Below are 21,473 nucleotides of genomic sequence, written 5' to 3' on the forward strand. Positions count from 1 at the left end.
ACGTGAGTTTGGAACGGACTGGTACACTTCCGGGTATGGTTTCATCTTGCAGAAGAGACACAGCTGGACCCGCAAGAGGACGAGATGATCGACTGTGATCAATAACTGACCGAGGTCCGTGGAAAACCTGCACACCTGTCTATCCACCTGACTGACGTCATGTCCAAACAGAAGAGTTCAGCTAAAACCCTGATCATCACAGACGGTCAGTGCAGAGCTTTTAGAAGATCTCATTTATTTATAATACGTGAACCCTGGTCTTAAAATAATGTCCTACCTGCTGTATAGTTATTTTCAACTCATTATTGAGCCATTATACATGCCTACATGATTAGCATCAAACAGCACAGATACTAAACTATGGTGAACCTAGGACTATTTATAATGACCTTGTGGAGACCAAACGGAACTGAAAGTTTGTTTTTATGCATCAGGTGATGGTAGACTGCAAAGTTAAACTAGCCTGGATCTTAAAATTACAGAAAAGATCAAAATACCTTAAGACAGCAAATGATGGTCCTATGTACAGTCCTCGGGCCACCACTCACAGACTCAGGTAGAATCCCTCATTCTGCTTGTGGTATCAGCAAAGTCCTGGACAGGCTCCTGCAGAACTCAGCTGCACTAAGCTCTGGCAGCACATCACCTCCAGCCTCATCCACCTGCACGAACAAGTCTTGTTTCACGTACACATTTGTCCTTCTCACATATTTCACAACTTCTGACTACCAACCTGTTCAATTATACTTATGGACTCGGAGAATTCAAACACAGCAATCATTTTATTGTGTTAACCTGTTGATTCACTCTTTTATGTGTTTTGTTTGTGTGTTACTTGTTCTGATTTAAAGCATTATTTGGTACCTTGAGAGGAGCTTTAAAAATTCAAGCCATTATTATTATTATCCCAATTATGTATTTTTTCTTGTGTTTTCTTTTAATCTATAGAATTGTGCCATTTGTTAGTATCATGCAACTATAACAAGAAAAGTTGTTGTTTATTTTCTAATCAAATTTGACCGGTCATTAATTTGAATTTGATTAATGAAAAGCTCTTAAAATAGATTAATTATGTATTATTTTATCATAAAATAGCACACCTCCTTAATTTTAATGTATTTACACCACCGTGATGGAAAGTATCTGCCAGTTCACAGTCCCAAAAAGCTCCTACTTTGTAGGTGAACTGTAAATATGCACGATCAAATGGCACTATGTTTTGGTTGTTTCCTAGCAATGTCAAAACCTTCTTTTGCAAACAAAATAGCATGATTTATATCGCATCTAATGTGAGATATGGATGCACCTTGGTAGCATTAAGTGATAACTGTTTACAGCTCTGTTTAATCTTTATGGAATAAACATGAACAGTTTACAATTTCCATGTGGAAGAACTCCTATGTCTTGGTAGGTGCAATAGGTGAAGTTCATCTTCCCTGAAACCTCTGCCACATCCCCCCGGAGGGTGATGAGGGTTTTTATTTATTTTCTATTTTTTCCAGGTCAAATTAGATTTAAAAAAACGCATTAAAACAGGACAACCTGAAGGCAGTATTATCTTGAGTCTTTCTATGAGAGTGAAGTCCATTAAAAACCTCTTAACGGATTAAACATTACTCCAATGAATCAACACGCTTTCATATTTTGGTCACTTGTGTAATTTGAAATGTTCTACTTTAAAAATAACTGTGATGTGACCGGGGCGTCAAAGGAAAACCAAACAGTAAACTGAAGGTTCGACAAACTGCCTCTTATGGAACCATCAGGCATTTAATGGGAGCTGCAAGTGTTATTTTCATTGACAACTATCATGCAGATTTTATACCTGAATCAGAATCAATTATTATAATAAACACAAGTGTACATTTTAGACAAGACTGAATTAAAATGCCACCTGTCTGAAGGTCTGTGATGTGATTTTGCCTCCTGCTGATCACAATTGACTGATCTCTGATATCTCTTGCATCTAAATCCCTAAGCAGATGAGGAGGTGGATGCTGAGGAGCAGAATCCGTTCTCCTTCAAAGAGTTTTTACGCTGGAAGAAACAGGATCCAGATGAGGAGTCCGATCAAAACCAAGACCAACACCAATATGTAGACAATAAGCTGGCACAGAGCAAGGTATTCTAACCCCTCCTTATGAGACTGGTGAAAAAATACATTACATTTATTGTATCTCTCTGTTTGTCTTCATCTGTAGTCAAGTGGTTATCAGAGGTTGTTCGATGTTGGTAACGTGACTTTTGACCCTGAGATCAGGAGCTGTTTCTTCTCTGAGGCATCTCTGGCACCACAGGTAAAGTGACCATGACATCGTCTTGTACCAATTTAGTCTGTAATCCCTCATACTCGCTCCGTAATAACCTATAAAAATTGATAACAGTGTGAGAGATACATGTAGGGAACGCAAACGTGTCTTTTTGTCTAACCAGGGAGAGCAGGAGGAGGAGGAGGAATGGGGGCGGAGCTTCCTGTCAGGTTTAGACAGCACCTCCTCCCTTTGCACAGAGGCGGAGGAGGAAGACGAGGAGGAGGGGGAGGAAGAGGAGACCAGGTAAAAGAATTCTGCCACTGACTGAGTTGTTCTGCTGTAAGCCAAGCTTAATGCCCACCTGCCTGCTCCCACACAATGAACCCTTTTGCTGTTATTCACTACCCATATTCTCTGTTGTAATGGACTCTCTGTTCAGTCGGTTGGAGGAGAGAAAGTATAATGTCTGGAATTAACTCTGCGATCAGCAGTAGTGAGATTTTCTTGATTAAACTACACAAATAAAAGTGAGATTTGCTGGTATGCTTATTTATATATAAACTGTGCATAAAAAACTACAAGTAGCTATAATAAAATTAAGCATTGATTTTTTTAAGCCAGAAGGGATTATATATGGACAAGAGGTTGGATTTGGCCAACAATTGTCCTTGAAGTTTTAAGTGCGTTCTCACGTCAGCAATCCGACATCATGCAGAAAGTTGATACGTTTAGACTGAAAGAGTCGTCTGTTTACGTTTAGACATGCAATTCACCATGAACGTTTTCAGGAGTTTTGTGTAAAACAAAAAAACCTAATCAGTGCTTACTTTAGTAGGAACCTCATTCCCTACAACTAGTAAACTACGTCTAACTAATCATTTAGGGTTTTAGTAACTTATGCTGATTTGGAACTCAACCTTACCATTAAGCCTTTAAAATGTCTTAAAGTATTGTCGGATTAGATCGACTTCACAGCAACATTTAACACGTATTTCATTTGAAACAGATTCTCGTCAAAACTTGAAGTCCAGCAGAAAGGAGGAGTAGAGAATTATGAAGGAGACGATGAGACCTCTATCGCTGAACCGGTCACTTCCTGCAGGCGGAAGAGCGGGAGGATCAGTCAAATACAACAGGTAGTGTTCAGATAACCGGTAACAGACCTACTGCTTTCAAATTTTATATGTGGAGATAAAGCTCTAAGACTACAAAAAAACATTGCTTAAAAGTCAGAGATAAGAGGCCCAATAATAGACTAATCTAATTGTTTATTATTGGGCAGGAAAAGACTTACAAAAATAGTTTCAGGCTCTTCTAATAGATTGGTGCAATTCACAGGCAAAGCACTGCCTGCGCTGATTACAACAAAAATTCTTATGCTGCACATCACTCAAGACAAAGGAGCACATGAGATAATCGTCTTGTGCACATCCATGTTTGATACAATTTAAAGTAGTTATGTCAGACTGGCCAAAATATACTCTGACCTCGAGAAGATGTGTAAGAGTTTTAAAGATACCAAATTAAAGTGGACTTTACTCACATGTTTTGGTCGTGTTCCAAGTCGAGAGAGTTTTTGATATCAATATTTTGATCTGAATTTACAACCTAGCCTAGCCTGTATTTAGGGTGCAAGATGCTGTAATACCCAGGAATAACAAAACTTTTGCAACCCTGAAAGCTCGAAGGAGAATACTTTTAAATTGTAAATCTTTACTACCACCAAGGGCATCATTGTGGCTTAGACTTTGTCTCAATTTAATGTAAACATTGTAAAATGCTGCAATTAAATTGTTCAAATGTTGTAAATAAATAAAACAGATATATACAGCATAAACAGTTTGTTTTACTAGATAGCGCTGTTGGTTTTTTGTCCTCTGAAGTGATTTATTTAATTGTGTGGGTTGCAGTTGAAGGAGGAGAACATGGCCTTAAGGAGAACCATCAAGGAACTTCAAAATAAATCAGATGCTAAAGACCGCAGGTAAGAACTAAGTTATCGCACAACAGTACCAATCCCAATAGTATGAGCATTTTCCCATCATGCATCTGTGCTTCTGTACTCACCATCAGAGTGTTGGACCTGTCTGAGGAGCTTCTCCAGAGGAGGCGTCAGGAGGAGAGGGAGGCTCAGGATCTGGAGAGCATGGTTCACTCTGTGGAGCAGAACCTCCACCTGATGACGGTACATTTCAACTAACATATAAAGTTCACATAAGGTGGACAGTGTTTTAGAAACATCCCTGATATTGATTTAGTTTTTTATTGACTGGTATCGATATTTTAAACAAGTTATTAAATAAAAAACAAGATAAAAGGTAGAGCGTATGGATGCGCTTGGGTGTACGATAATAATATAAACCGAAACAATACCTGTTAACACATTCATCACAAAGCACATTACCTCAAGCGTACCTTTGGGGGTTAGATAAAACAACTGGGACTTTGTTAAGAACCTGGTCCCTTCTGTCTCCAGTCTATGGCAAAAGTTTATAAAGTAGAAATGCAGCTTTATTGAGGTTGGTCCTACCTGTGAGACAGTTGTGTTCTTTCTATCCTTTAACTGTGTGTGTTTCTGTGTCTTTAATAGAAGCGAGCAGTGAAAGCAGAGAGCAATGTTTCCAAACTAAAGGTGGAGCTGCAGCAGCTGCAGGTTGGTTTTGTAAAGAAGTTTCAACAGAGGTCTGATTTAAGGAAGGAGGAAAATTTAACCAAGCAGGAATTAAAGGGGTTGAGTATGAAAACATTAAACTGTATAATGCACAGGAAAAAACATTTATACATGTTGTAAACATATACATAGGCAATAGAAACAACCTGTACAAACCGCAAAAGTAAAACAATTGTTTAAATCCTATTTGTGTTTCTGTTCATCAATAAATGTGTGTTTCAGGCTGAGGTTGAATCTTTGCGGTCAGAGAACGACAGTCTGAAAGCAGCAGAGTCGGAAGTTGTCATGACGATGAAACACAATGCTCAGATGGCATCAAAGTACCTTAACAAATCGGCGAGCCTTGCCCACTCGTCTATCCGGTCAGTACCGTGTGCTCTGTCATGCTAATTTTTCATTTCTGTCATATTACTTAGCTTACATGCTGAACATTTAGCAGAACTGGACAAACCTGATGAGATGAGGTTCATAAAACTGCTATTGAAGAGTTTGCAAACAACTGTTCTGACTGATACCTGTAATGTTTGCACATTTTAGTAACTTTCGGTTTAAAAGTTACATAAGAGGATTAGGCCACTGAAAAAAATAAATGTTAGTGACTTTAATCTCAGAATTCTGAGATAGAAGTCTGAACAATTTTTTTTTTCAGTGGCTCTAATTCGCTTCTGTAAAAAGTACACAAGGCAGCATGTTAAAACACCCTGAAACAACTACTTCTTCTTTTAAAATTGTGTATTAATGCATTCATTTTTATGAACAAAATGCTTAAAAAATTCAGATTTGCTGAATTTTATACAAATAGTTTATGAATATCTTTGTCTCATAAAGATGAATAATTATATTTTCATCTCTGCAGTCAGCTGTTGGGGGAAGCAGAGACACTCCATTTGGTCTCTCAGCTGCTTCAGTCCATTGACAAGATTTCCAACATTCAGTCAGAGTCCTGAAGTCCCCCAGACCCACTTCAGAACCTAAGATGTCCACTTGAACCTCATTTTTAAGAGACAGGAGATGGTATTTGTCATGGAGCGGCCATGATATGATGAACTTTGTGGTCAGCTGGTCCAAGTTGTTTCATATCCTAACATTGTCCAGTGGAAATATCCTAAATTCTTAAATTTCGCCTCCTCTCCTGGCATCTTAGTCCATGCTATCTGAGAGCAAGCAGTGGAGGAGACACAAGAAGAGAGATGTTTGAGACCGGGTGTCTAACAATTTATATATATATATATATATATATATATATATATACAGACACATTTATATACAGTACTGTGCAAAAGTTTTAGGCAAAGTTTTAGTCAAATTTTGTAAAGTCAGAATGCTTTCACAAATACATTATTTTTTATCGATTTACAAAATGCAAAGTGAGCTAACACACGATTTAAATAAAATCAATATTTAGTGTGACTACCCTTTAACTTCAATCCAACAACAACCAATATGTACACTAGCCTGGGATCTTGTAGAATTATAGTCAGGGGTATGATTAACCAATTATAGCAAACAGGAGCTAATGGTCATCATTTTCTTATATAGTTTGAAAGGAAGTCATGAACTGGAACATAAACAGCAGTGATGGAGTCTTAAAACTAGGTGAGGAACAGCCACAAGGTCGTAGTTACACTACATCAACAAGGCCTCTCCCAGGCAAAGTTTTCAAAAAGTTTTTTTTGAAGAAAGAGTTTGGCTGAAATGCCAATAATAATGACATATGTATAGAATAATAAAGCAATAATAGTGTTTGAATGGTATTTATATATAATATACATATAAGTCTGATAAGATTAACTGTTTACAGCAATGATCCAGATGGACCCGTAAAACACAGATAATGGGACACAGAGATTTAAATTTAAATTTATTTGGAAATTGGCATTTTTTAGGCCTTTGTAACCTCAACCAGAGAACCGGATGTGGAGAAGAGAGAAAAGAGTTTGGGTAACTTTTTAGAAAACATCATGCTACTCCAAAAAATGAAATAGAAATCTTTTTATCTTTGAGTTGCCTAGTGTCCTGTACCATGTTAAGCTTTATACATGTGTTATAAATTACTGCAATGTGCCAAACCATTTTAAACATCACAAATGCTAAAAAGACCTCTTCAAGAGACACGAGCGCTCACCAGTCACATCTACTTCTGAATCCTCCTATCTCCTTCCCTCTCAAGATTATTTTTTGAACTGGCCATTTTCATTTCAGAGTCACAGTCAGGAGGAGAAACATTGAACATTGAAAAGAATAAATCATATCTCTCTGAAGTTCCTTTTATTTTTAAACACTTTAGCTGAATGACTTTGGGATGATGATATTTTTTGGATGATGCACTCTGATGTCTTTTGAGTTTTATTTTCATTTAATATTAAATTACATTTGAATAAATTTATTATTTTTTTCAATTCCTGTTTAAAAAAAGATGCTTTAAACTGATGTTTAATAATAAACAGCAGATTGTTACTTACAAATTAAAACTGAGTTCTATCTTGCCAAGAAAATGCAGTATGTGTGTTGAGTAAAAAAGCTCCCCCCAAAAACAGTTGGCAATACCAAGACAACTAAAGTGCATTTTTATTTTTAAATAAATGTATATTGATGACACAGTCGACTCTTGAAGGGACGTTTGTTTAGAAATTAAAACACTCAGTACCACCTCGAAAGAAATCAGGAAATTAAGCAACTTACCTAAGCAATAAAAAATGCGTAATCCATAAGTAAACCCCAAAAATATTTGATAAAAAGTGAAAGATCAGCCATAGACTCATTTTCAATTCTGCACACTGCAGGGATGTTTTTAGGCACTTGCAGGCACTCTGTGATGACTCTGTGTAAAGACAATGGGCTTACAGAGTGCATCATTGACTATAAACTTCTGTGTGGACTGCACTGTCCCTGCAAGCACTATCCTTTGTTATGCAAACAACAAGCCATGGACAAAAAAAGGACATCAAGGCCATTCTGAACGCTATAAAAAAGAGGGCTTAGATGGTAATCAGGAGGAGGTGAGATGAAAAACTGAAGGTCTTGAAAGTGAAGATCAGGGAGGCCAAGGACAGGAGGAAGCTGGAGTGAAAACTCCAGCAGAACAACACAAGGGAGGTCTGAAGGGGCATCAACACCATCACAGGCTTCAGGATGACCAGCAGCAGAGGCATGATGGCATCATGGGCACCATCCCTGCTGGTGACGTTTAATGTCCCCGACAACCACTGTAGTCTCGTTTAGCCACGTTAGAAACCGCCGTTTTTACTTCATGTTACTTCATTCTTTAAAATTCACAAGTTGGGCTCTTATCTAATGTAGCTTGTCTTGTTTAACAAAACGCCAACATCTCTTAAGTTTGTGTTAAACTTAAATGACGATTCTTTCACCCAATCAACGAACTGCAGTGTTTAGCTCCACCTTTTCGGGTCCACTCCACATTCTTGGCACCCCAATGGAAGGGTCCCAAAAAGTGGGACGGTAAGGATCGGTTATTTGGGAATCTTTCCCGGGATTAGTCTATGGAAATGCTGTAAAATGCGTGCCGTACCGAGACGAACCGACCCGGACCACTCGATGGACACGGGTCAGATTCTAGTTTGGCCTCGAGAGATAAAACCTTTTTTCTGTTTCTTGTGCTTACGTGTAGTCTGTTAAGGAGTCTGTGCTAGAGGCCAGTATTTATTTGTAATATCAGATTCCATTTTAGTTTCATTATCCATCCAGTCAGGCACAACTGTTGCTCTCTGTAAGTAAAGCTGTGTGAGGAGGATGTTGAGAACGTGCATATAACGTCATTTCCTGCAGCATTTGTGAAAAAATGTCAAATGTCAAAAAATAAAAAGTTATAACAACACAGATAGACGATTTAACATCAGTTTACCATTCTCTTACAAATAGATGATAAAACACAATTTAATAATGTGAGAAAGTTACATATAGCCCCTTTAAGTTCATGCAAAAACATCTCAGATGCTAGCAATGTGCAGATGCACATTCAGGTGATTACTACTAAGCTGCACAATTTTATTAATAACGTGAGGGATGTTCTTGGTATTTATACAAAAAATACATTATTTTAGCTCTCTTGTAGCATTTCCACATTTCAAATGAATGATAAGATGAGATGTGTACTGGCTTATCAGATTAACTCTGAAACATGTTAACGGTCATTCTTACAGTATTGCACCTCAGAATAGAAGTCATTTCTAACATAAATTGAAACAGCAGTCTGATCAGTTCATTTATCAAGTGGAGCCTTTTTATTTAACTTTAAAAAAAGAATAAACAAATGAAAAAACAACAACCCCCAACTCATGGGGCTGGGTGATGAAAAACATGTCTGTTAAGGCTAGTGGTTACCAAACTGAAAAATCTTTTACACACATTTATCATGCTGTCTGCTGTTTTCTTTCTTTTGATAGTTAATCATGTCTGCTAGTTCCATTAGTTTCTAAATCTTCAACACTCTGCTGTAACATTGGAGGCAAAAGTCTGACATCATCATGTGTTAGAATCTGTTACAAAACATGAAGAAGTAGTAATAGAAAATTGTTGTGCACTGTTTAATTGAAATACAATTCCCTCAAGAAATTCCTTATAAATGTGTTTCCTGTCTTCACCAACTACTTAACAAATAAAACCTACACAAACGTGTAAAATATGAAGGACTTTGGAAAAACAATGGCAATACTAGCACAAAACAAAACTAAACTAAAAACAAGTCCTCTGATCATGACAGTTCTGAGCTGGGCCTTTAACTGGACCAGCAGTCTGATTGCCATTCCTGACATCTCACATTCAGTTCTTATTTCGGACTAAAATAGTTGACCAAGCTGGCATTTGAAAAAATTACTTTAGTTGGACAAAAACTATTTGCCAGTGAGCACACTGCTACTTAGTGAACGGATATTGACCTGCTAGTGGAAACACTAACCTGACACTGGACAAACAACATACTAGAAACTTTAATCTTTTGATGGCTTACAAGGTCAATGGCTGTCGTTGGTCGACAAAAACTGCTATAGGATCGACTCCCATCCCCATGATAATAGAGGGACAGCGAGTTCCAGTGTACAGATGATTACTGCCAGAGAATACACAAACCTCTTGACGGAAATATACAAACCTTTAAATAACAATTGATTGCCTTTGGACTTAACAACCTGATGATTGTTAAACCCAAACCTGCATTTGGACAAACGGTCCGCCAGCCTAATGGTTGAGAAACCAACCTGCCAGTAGACAGACAATGACTGCCAGAGGAGACATTAACCTGAAGGACAGACACAAAACAACAGCCATTTACTCACCAAAGTAAAAGAAACCTGCAGGTGGATAGATACCGTCATAGATACTGACAGATACATCAATCTGCTGGTGGACACAGAGACAAAGCATTTGACACATTGACTTTCCAGTGGCGCATTAAAAGACACTGACCTATTGGTGGACCGAAATTAACAGAAAAAACTGCCAAACCATGTACAGACGATAACTGACAACTGACACACACAAATCAGCTGTCAGCCAAACAACAACAGCCAATGGACAGTCAACCCTGCCATTGGATTTACCAATCTGATGATGGACCAAACCACACCTGTCTGAAAAGATATCAACATCCCAGTAGACTAAAACAGACCTACTGATGGACAAAGGAACTCGGCAGCAATAATCCGATGGATAGACATCCACCTGCCAATAGACAGACATTGAATTGCCAGCAAACACACTGTCAGAGGTTGACCTATTCATGGACCAATATTGTGAATATACAGTGAACAGACAGCAACCTGCTGTAGTACAGATAATGGAGGCTCCTGAGCTAAAGAAGTAGGATTTGAGTGGCTTCTTGGCATTAAGGACTCCTACGTCGGTTTGAAACATACCAGAAAACCAAATGAGTCTGAAGTTTTGTTACGTCACGAAAAACTGGTTTAATATGTAGTTTGTGGTTAACTGTCAAGACCCCAAACAAAAGTCTAATAAAACCTGCCAACACATACATCCTATGGGTTGAATGCTTATTTTGTGGCCTCAGCTCAGTGATCTGACAGAATTTTCAACCTGTTAATAGAGGCTGATAGTGGTACTAATAACTGAAATATTATTGGAAAAAGTAACCCTTATAAAAGTTTTATATTACTTGTTAATGCACAACAGTCTTAAGGAACTTTTTATTATTATTACTATCATTACTTCAGTCAGAACAGTACATTTGATTTCAGAATCAGAAAAAGTTACCCGAAGAAAATGTCTTGTAAAAAGACAAAATATGCCTTTGTAAAAAATGTGTAGCATTCTTCTGTGCACCATCAAATAAGTGTCTCTTATTGTGACAGAGTTTCATTGCTGTGATTGTATCATTGTGTTCACATTTGAAGTGCATTTGTGTGAACCTTTTTTTATGAACTTAAAAAAACCTATTAGTCAAAATGTTACTTTATATATTTTCCAAGTAAGACCACAAAGAAACAAATTGACCAAAAACTACAGAGAGTGTTGGGACTCGTTTAGCCTAGTCAGAGCCCAAAATGTAACAACTACCTAAAATGTCCCAAGGACCCAAATGGTATTTAAAAGAAAATGTAACAAAACCCAAAATGTAAGAACTGGTCGATAATGTAACAAAACACTGAGCCCAGTTCTAGAAAAGAACCTGCCCCATGATGTAATAACTGACCCAAAATGTATCAACTTGTTACATTTTCTACAAAAAGGGATTACGTTTTGAGTTTAGCATTTTGCTACATTATCAACCAGTTATTACATTTTAGGTTTTCTTACACTTTTTTTTTTATAACATCTCAGGTCATTGTTACAATTTGGGCTCTAAAAAGCCTTGCTTGTGAAGAGCATGGAGCCTAAGTAGCAGTTAGCATTGAAGACATCTGTTTCCCAGCTACCATACGGGGGGCATTGACCTTGCGCTGTCTCGGTAACACTCTGAACTCTGGGTGGCGTTGTATGTTAAAAGTGTTAATTGAACAACCTGACTACAGACCAGCGAGTCGAGTGGTAGGTTATCACAACAGTGCTAAGCTAGTCTAACAAACGTCTTTTTACTGTTAAGTATCAAGATAACTGTATGTTCCTCTGTTATCTGTGAAATCAAAATGAGGATTTACTTTGTATTAACTGTTTTGGTTACTGTATTTTGTTTTTACATTGCAATATTATGGCACCCGTTTTCACAAAGGGACCTGTGTTGTTTTTTGCTCTTTTCATCGGAAGTTAGACAGTAACAGTACATGGGACCTGTCTTTTATTTTGTTATTCTATCATGTTTTGAATAGTACCTAAATGTATTCTTAACGTTACTGTCTGACATTACTGCCAGACTAATATTGTGGAACTTCATTGTTCTTTATGTTACTGTATGATGTGATAGAGTGTAACATTATAAAGGACTTGGTGGCCGTTGTTCCAGGCGTAAAGTGCTCTGTCCCGAGGGTTGTAGTCGAGCATAGACAGATGGCTGTATTTATTGGTTAGAGGAATGTCGATGTACTCATAGGTGGAGGAGTTGGTCGAGTAGGCGTAGTACACTTTGGTTCCACCGGAGTATCCATTAGTCACGTACAGCGTTCCACAGATCATGAAGGCCTCCCCAGCACTGCGTTTTGGATGGTTGGTGGTCCAGCTGCGTATGATTTGTAGAGTGTTTGGGTTTAACTGGCTCAGGACGATGTTCCCAGCATTCTGATTAGTAGCATAGACAGCCCAGAGACCCCCCTCATCCACCATAAGGTCAATGTCAGAATGCCCCCCCCAGGAGTAATGGTACATGTTGTTGTAGCCGGCAAAGTCGAGCTGTCTGGAGCGGCTGATGAGCGATGTGCTGAAGTCAAATTTGATGATTGTGTGACTCTGAAATTTGTTGAAGTAAATGGATCCATTATAGACCACCTGGCCAGTACCAGACCAGGGGTGAGGCAGGCGATGAGAGGTGAAATTATCTGTTGTCATAAAGTCATACATTGACTGATACTCCCTGACAAAGCGGTTGTTATGATAACCATCCATGTACCACACCTATAAGGGAAGAAAATCTGAAGTCAAACATTTCAATGGAATACAAAGGCAATTATTTTCAAAGAGTTGTAGTTTGGTTGATATGTAAACATTTTTGTCACTGAAGGTCTGAAAACTATTGTGAGCCTTCAAGTCTGAAAGCCTTTAATTTGTGGAGATGTTTTTTAACCTTGTTGACTACGTATTACTCATTTTGTTGTTGCTGATCTTGTCAAGCACATACGTAAGAGGATTTCTCTAAAGATAAAGTTTGTACAACTCACTGTAAAACTTAGCCTGAGACGAGATGAGGAAAGAGCTATTTTGATCACAAAAGCCCCAAAACTCTGCTATTAAAGTGTGGTATTAATAGCTTCTCCAGACACAGCTGGTAGAAGCATTGACTGGCTTTAGAAAAAGATACTATTTAGAAAAAGTCAACATTCTTCTTTATGGTCTGTTTTGCATTTTTGGTTTGAAACACAAAAACCTTAGTATTTATATTAGTCTGTTTCATTACCAGTTTAACTTCTCAAAGCACATTAAAGATCTGGCTGACGTGTAATTGAGCTTTCATCTCAGAGACCATGCTAATAATCTCTACCAGTTTCTGGTCTTGGACTCATTACAATTATCATGAGAATCAATCGCTTTAACTTCATTACTGTATGTAGTAGTAGTAGCAGTAGTTGTAGTGTTAAACTTTTGTTGTTTCTGCTGAGACGTAATAGACTTACTCTGTTGTCTCCAGCTGGAGCAAGGGGGTCAGTCATCCATGATCCAAATCTAGATCCAGAAGTCTTGATGGTGATTGGTTCAGAGATTCCTGTCAGCTTTCCACAGGCTGAAACATGAGCAAGGCATAATGGTTCAGAAATAATTATGCATAGAGGTACAGATTAGACAAAATAACATGTAGTTTTTGTTAGTTTGTTTGTCTAACTCTCATTAAAAAACAACATTTCCATTATTGCTACTGCTTTGGATAGGCTTCCAACAGAGCCATTTAGTAACCAATGGGTGAAACGCATCATCCTGTATTATTTACAGTTGAGAAATCAAAATCCCACCTTCTTGTGTCCACTTTTGCACTACCACTGCAAAACATCTACCAGTACAACATGTTTGTTTGCTCACCAAGCCTCTGCATACAGGCCTTCAGCCGGTCCTCCAGGCTCATCACTCTGCTGTGAAGCTCCTGGTAGTCCAGACCCCCAAGTTGTTCCTGCAGGTTTCCCAGCATATCTGTCACATTAGCTGCCTCCTCCTTAAACTGTCGCACAAGCAGAGCGTCCGCCTTGTAGGCCTCTAGTACTGGGATCAGAGGACGTAGCTCCTCCATCTTTTCTTTGATAGACTGATGGACAAAGCAGAAAGCAGACATTAAGATAAATGTCTTGGTCAGACATGCCCTCTGATCACCATAATCTTGGGGCTAGAATTTCACATCTTTTCATTGTAGATTTTGTAGTGCTTCTATATTATAAACTGATGACTGGGTGTCTTGCTGAAATTAAGCAGTTGTTAGATAAGATGCCTGCAATCATGCACTCCCACTAGGCAATCTGTACTATGCCTAATCACGCTTCAACCTCAAAGTTCAGTTAGTGTGACTAGTGTGAGTGCTCCGTTCCATGCTGAAGTATGGTACACTTCCTTGGCACAAAATAAGCCACAAAGTTATGATGTTCTCTGTGTTGTTCTCTGATGTGCAGATGCAGACTCGACCTTATTTATTTTTTGTAGTTTGCCTTGAGCATATTTCATGATAAAGTAAAGACATGCATGTGTTGTACTACAACATTATGTACAAGAGGTGACCATGTTAAGACCCTGTTAGTCCTGGAGCAACGTGAGTGAAGGCCACTGGGGACAAAAACTGCAGCTCCACGAGTGGCCACTTAAGGCTGGCTCCAAAACATAGTGGATCCCCCTGAGACCCCATATTAACTTTACAGCAGATATCAACATATCTACAGCCCCCTAACAACAATATGAACACCGATTTTTTGCATTGCTCATTTTATAAAATCATATTAAACCTTAAATATATATCTGTATTATTAAAGCCTATATTGTCAAAGATTAAAATTCAAATAGGCATTGGACAAATCCTTAGTCACTTCTCAGTGTCTATTATTTATACAGTTTTGAAACCAACACTCATTATATATTTTTTTACAGCACATTTGCAGCAGCTTTAGCTCTCTGCCTGAGTAATAAGGACAGGCATAAGGCACAGTGTGGAGTGTATGCACCAGTAATTAGACCCTGACACACAACCACTAAAGTTGCATTTGTAAAACAAAGGAAATCAACATGAAGCATGACAAAATCCAGTGTGACGTGACTTACCGCATCTCACTGTATCAAAAATCTGTACACCTTAAAACACAGTGATAGTTTTAGCCTATTTTTAAGGAAAATATTATGGAACTTACAATGTTTGCACACAAGCTTTTTATACTGCAATATGAAGCCGTGTATCTCATTTATAAAATATAATGTTATGTAAATGTTTTATAGATAGCCGAAAGCTTTGCAAAGTTGTTGATAGCAGTTTAAGGCAGGATGTCATGATGTAGGCTTTACCCTGTACTGTCGGGCGATGTTGCTCTCATGTCCATCTTCCACCTGCTTGAATTTATTCTCCAGACCCTTCAACTGAACTTCCATTTTCTCCACAAATTGCAGATCTCTCTGAGTCCTTTGGTCCAGAACCTCGATGGACTGGCTCATATTCTGAACCTGGAACATGGAAACGTATTATTATTTATCATATATTTATATTATATTATTTCTTACTGCCTTGACAATTGCTGTACCATTATGACAACAGTATAGGTTAACAGATCAAACCAAAATATGTGGGAAAGTAATTTTCAGTTTATATTCTGTACAATAAAACAGTGGTGCATCATAAATTTATCACATGACGATACTTATACTCCAAATACATTAACACTAAATACTTGTTTCTTTGGCATTGTTGCCCAAGGCATATTTCCACTTCCATAGGAAAAATAAATTCAAAATGTTATATAAAATATAACTACAATCAGAGATGTAAGTATGTTTTTTTTAACTTATGTATGAGAAGTATTCATTCGTAAGCAGTCGTAGTACTGTTACACATCTAATAATCTGCTGTAGTATAGCATACCCTCTCCAGCAGCTGTCTTAGCTGTTTTGTCCGAGCATCTCTGGAACAGACTGACTGCTGAGGAGCAACCACCGTACAAACACATCGACCCTCAGCGTCCTGAGCTGAACTGTACACCTGCCAGCCATCCTCAGGGGTAGAAGGGCCTACCTGTTAGACGGGAAGTATGAGGAACATGATAACTTGAGTGCATCATTAAATGAACAGTAATGCCTCTTTCTTCTGCAGGCATGATTAAATAAAAAAAAGAATAACAGGGGAAAGATTTGTCTTGTGTTGTTTAAACTGACTGTATGTCTGCAGTCTGTCAGACTATATACTGTATAGGGTCAAATACATAGATATATGTATATTATATCAGGCACTCAGACATCAAAGTTGGTAGAGGAGGAGCCAATGAGTGGGAGAATTGTTTAAATAACAAATGTGATTCAAAATGTGTGAAATTGTCAAAAATGTGTGAAAACCAGAGACTGTGTTAGGTATTAAAATTCACTGTTTTTCCTGTCTTTATTATTCAGTGTCCCTGCAGACAGTCAAGAATTGAAACCTAAGTATGTAAATTAACATTAAAAAGATAATTGGAAAGATTGTTTCTTTCTTATGGACAAGCCATTTAAAGTGTCTCAATCAATTTCAATGTGTAATCAAATTAAAGGAATCAAAATGACAAAATATCAATTTCTATTTTACTAGGGATGTGTTGATTCACTAAACGCACGATACGAAACGATTCACGATACTGGGTTTGGCCTTTTAAATGTTTTTTCTTGCAACAAGGGGAGGTGATTGGAGCTTCTAATTGTGGCGTCAAATAAATGCTGCATCATGTTGGTTGTGCTATTTGTCTAGTTCCCTGTCTTCTTGACAGGAGGTGCATCCTCAATTTAAAATCTTGCTCTACAGCTGCAAACCACCTCTGCTCTGCAGCGATCTATGCGATTCATTTCTCAGAGTACCGAATCGTTTTTTGATGATTTTACGATTAATCTTTACATCCCTGCAATTTACAATAAACCTTAAATAAATGTCTAGGCCACTAACATATACAGACAAACAATACAGTCTACAAGTAGGACACACTTAAAATAATTATGTCCACTTCTAAACGTCAAAGATTAACACTGTTAGCATAGATAAGTGCAAGTTACTGTTAGTGGAGCTTAGCATGACTTAAGGCAGAAGATAATTGTTGACATTATTCAGCACAGAGAAGCAGAAAGAAACCGCTTTTGTAAATTGCAAATTGTTAGAGAGGCTAAGAACACAAACTGGAACCAGAGAGAAACTGTTGCTTTGCAATGCATTTTTTGTGTGATTATTTCAGTTTATTCAATGCACACATATTGTTTATCAATTCATCTAAAGTGTTCTTTATTTGATTAAATTGTGTTAAACAAAAGTTAGATGTTATTAATAAAAAATCTAAATTATATTAAAACCTTTACAATCCGTATGTTGACAAGTCAAACCAGCATATCAACAACTGAGATGTACTATAAATAGTCTGGAGGAAAAAAGAGATTAAAGTCTCATTCACCCGGTTTGTACAGGATGCAGCGTTAAACCTTACCAGATTTGTCATTGCCTTTTAATATACTAAAAGGCAATGACAAATATTGTTGTTACCTAGACCGAGGGCTGGATGATATGGCCTAAAAATGAATCTTCAATTTTTGTATACATTTTTCCTGTTCTAAAAAACAACGATAAATGACAAATAAATGACTAAAAGCAGGTTTATTTATTTTAACAAAAGCAAACTGAATTTGCCTTCAATGGTTAATAAAGTAACCTGGATTTGTCTTTAGTGGTTAAAGTGCAGGATGTACACATGCAGTTTCAGGGTACAGGTGTACAGATGAAAATACGCTACACTTTGTGTAGTTAACAAGGAAGGTGGATATAAACAACAGAATCCAAAGGAGAGCTGCGAGAAAGTAGACAATTTCAGAATTTTCCACGTGTACAAATTATTGGTAAAATCAATTTATCGTTCAGCCGGACTTAGACCTGACAGAGGAAATTGTTCTTCAAGGAGCTCAACAAAAGTGCTTTGGGAAGGTTTTTTTTTATACTAATTGAATTGAATACTAATTAAACAAACAAATATTTAGCATATTAAGGGAGACACTAAATTTTCCTTTTGTGAATTACCTGAGTAAATTGGGAGCGCATTCATTTAAGCAGTATTTCTAGAATTATCACTGGGAGGGGGACATAGGAGGATAAAGTCCAATTGTTGGGGCATCTGCACCGCAACTTAGTTCTTTGTTCCTGCAGACCACTTTAGATGCTGAACAATCAGACTCAGAAAACTGAACAATCTGTGTGTGAATGAATGTAATTATGTGTGTGAAACGGCTCAGTGACGTACTGAGCAAAGTGCTTTGAGTGGTTTGAAAATAAACATAATGTAAATATTCCCAGTATTCATTATCTAAAACATTATATTTAAAAAATCACCATGTAGAAATGTAGGTACTACTTTTAGAGAAAGTGGAGCCAAATAATACAATTATAGATGTTTAGTGAGACAGAAAACCCAACTTTAAGTTATTTTAATTCAACTCCACACCGCTACGACTGCACAATATTTGGGTGGGAAAAACAGACATTCTGCAACAGATATTGCAATTTTAAAAATGTATTGGCATGTGTTGGCCAAATTCTTATTAAAAAAAAAAATCCAAATAGAAGCCATTGATGAGGTATATGTGAGGCTCAATTTCCTCTTAGCCACTGAGCAAGGCATCCATGTGTGATGAAGAGGTGTATGCTGGAATGAAACTGACAGTATGGATTAAATATAACTCATAACATGATGTATAGACAAAAACCATTTGAACAAACTGTCCTAGCTAATAAAAGTGTGTATCAAATAATTCATCAAGAGATGCAATTATCTGGGTTTTTACCTGCAGCCTTGATGCCTGTTCCTTTGTACTGTTCATTTAATCTTCCATCAAAAAATAGAGGTTTTTTTTTTTTTAGCCAAATACGATAACCATGTTCAGAGAAAAAGGTTTTCTCTAGGCTCTGAGTAAATACTGAATAAAAACAGTGTAGTTATTACTGGTTCTATTAGAATAGAACTGAGTGTTTTTATATATACAAGGATGAAACAGAAACATTAAATATTGACCACAGATAACAGTGACTGGGACATAATAGAGCACAGTAGAATATAAATAGAAACATTATATATTTACCACAGTGAAGACTGCACTGAACAGCAGCAGCAGGAAAATGTTGACCAGATTCTCCTCCGACTCCATCGGCGTCAAAAGCACATTCACGTCCTGCTGGTTAAACCTCCTTTGCCTTATTATTTCCCTGGTTATTTGTTAACCTGGTTAGCTCTGTTGTCTTATCTCTGGTTATTTGCTATATGCCCCTCTGCTCCTCTGTCTTGTCTCTTCTTCCCTGCTCTTCCTTCCTCCTCCCACCGCTCTCTGGTCCCTCCATCCCTGCTCTTCCGCCTTCCTCCCTTCTCTCTTCCTCCCCCTCCCTCTTCTCTCTCTCCTCGGCTGTACCTGCTCTTCCTCCTCCCTCCCTCCTCTTCTTCGCTCCCTCCTCTCTTTCCTCTTTCTACTTATTCCATCCTCGCTCTTCCTCCTCCCTCCCTCCCTCCTCTTTACCACATCCTTCATCTCTCACTCCTCCCCCTCATTTTTTCTCTCTCATCTGATGCTTGGAAGAAGCCAAGTGGAAACAAGATCCTCCAGTTCAGTGTGTTTCTATACTGTATACTTATGCTTATATTTATGTACATTTGTAAATTCACATAGATATCAAGAGATATTAATATTGATGTGATGTATCAGCGAATATAATGTTCTACTATACTACTAAACCAATTGGTTAATGCTGGTTTGATTAGCTAAGAGGGAAGGGGCTCAAGGCTTATCTCATCTACTGATTTGATCTTTGACAAATAAACAGAAGGAAATGGAGTGGGTTAGGGCTGAAGTTTAGAGGGGTTTTTTTTTTAGTAGATAGCAGAAATATGGACAACTGTGACAGAGATTGAGAGACGGCATCCCATCCAACTACTACCATTAGCCCTTATGTTGTTTACAGAGATGCTAGCTATGCTGGGATGTACCCTCACATCCTGTCAATCACAGGGCTCACATCCTGTATAGAAAAACAACCAACACACTCACATTAACATCTACAGGCAATTGGCCTAGCAAGCGCCCTATGGGGGCTGTATTATCCCAACACTGTACCCAACACTGTACCTGGGGAGACAGAGCCTTCTCAATCGCTGCCCCCTCCCTCTGGAACTCACTCCCCAAACCCATCCGTTCCTGCACACACCTCCCAACTTTCAAGACGATGCTCAAAACCCACCTCTATAAACTAGCTTTTAATACTTAACTTCTTCTTTCCCCTCTTCTCTTTCTGTTTCTCTGTCTTTTAATGTTCTTCTACTGTTTTTAACTGTTTACTGTGATTTCTTTTTTACATGTAAAGTGCCTTTGAGCCCTCGTAAAAGCGCTTACAAATTAAATGTATTATTATTATTTATTATTATTACCAAGGCTCTCTGGGCAGAGAAAACATAATCTGGAACCAAACATTGTTTTTATAGTCTTTGTTATTTGCATGGTTTAATCAATTTTTCTTTTTCACAAAATATAGGTCGCCTTTCTTCCCCCTTCGCCAACAGACCAGCCAATCAAACTATTTATCCCGCTTACCATCTCTACCCTCAAAGCCTTCAAATTTCCTTCATTGCTTCTTGCGCATCTCATAGATGTGCTGGAAGTGATATGCCCTCATGCCTACAGCCCTCTGCCCACTCTCGGCTCTCCTAGACCCTGCTGTCCAAGGCCTTCTGCTACCTCCTCCTTGCCAGAGATCGTGATCTCCTTCAGACATAGGCTGCTTTCCAGACATAGGCTGCTTTCCTATTTTCTAGGATTAGTACTATGTTCAATATTGCTGAGTCACTTTTCTTAACTCTTAACGTACCTTGTTATGACGAAGGTGAGGATGATGATGTTTGACTAAAATAGAAACAAAGTGTGACCTTTTTTGCGACTTCAACAAAAGGCATCACATTATTGAAATGTAACTCATGTCGAGGCTGAAAATAGAAGACAATTTGAAACCTTCCTCTGATGAACACCTACAGGTAACCCACCAGCTTGCTGTCCAGTAGGGATGCTCACTGAGGTCAGACCGGTGAAAATGTATCAGTCTGAGCAAGACACAAAGAAAAGAGGAGGGCGCAGATGGAGGAGAAAAAAAAATCTCTAAATTAATCATCATTTTCCTCATTTGGTCGTCATGGAAACAACATCACCATCTGCTGGCACATCAGAGAGAGAGGAGGCGTGCGTGAGCTTGTATGTGTGTTTGTAAACCCTGCCGAGGGCCA

The 21,473-nt window shown here is 38.1% G+C and overlaps 2 protein-coding genes across 2 annotated transcripts; one reads left to right on the forward strand and one right to left on the reverse strand.

Moving 5' to 3' along the window:
- The first annotated feature begins 12 nt into the window (after positions 1–12).
- entr1 (endosome associated trafficking regulator 1) lies at positions 13–7,317 on the forward strand. Its single transcript, XM_079348372.1, has 10 exons — positions 13–205; positions 1,983–2,122; positions 2,202–2,297; positions 2,434–2,555; positions 3,259–3,388; positions 4,163–4,236; positions 4,326–4,437; positions 4,843–4,905; positions 5,146–5,285; positions 5,780–7,317. The coding sequence occupies exons 1-10, from the start codon at positions 160–162 to the stop codon at positions 5,868–5,870; spliced, it is 1,014 nt and encodes a 337-aa protein (XP_079204498.1). The 5' UTR covers positions 13–159; the 3' UTR covers positions 5,871–7,317.
- Positions 7,318–9,141: 1,824 nt separating this feature from the next.
- Positions 9,142–19,580, reverse strand: olfm1a (olfactomedin 1a). The gene is made up of 6 exons (XM_079338612.1): positions 19,294–19,580; positions 16,082–16,231; positions 15,511–15,666; positions 14,056–14,275; positions 13,656–13,762; positions 9,142–12,939 (listed from the first exon to the last, which is right to left on the reverse strand). Exons 1-6 carry the CDS (start codon positions 19,357–19,359, stop codon positions 12,277–12,279), a joined length of 1,362 nt encoding a protein of 453 aa, XP_079194738.1. The 5' UTR covers positions 19,360–19,580; the 3' UTR covers positions 9,142–12,276.
- Between the last annotated feature and the right edge of the window lie 1,893 nt (positions 19,581–21,473).

This window comes from Symphodus melops (genome assembly GCF_947650265.1).
Source record: "Symphodus melops genome assembly, chromosome: 1".
NCBI classification, from domain to species: domain Eukaryota; kingdom Metazoa; phylum Chordata; class Actinopteri; order Labriformes; family Labridae; genus Symphodus; species Symphodus melops.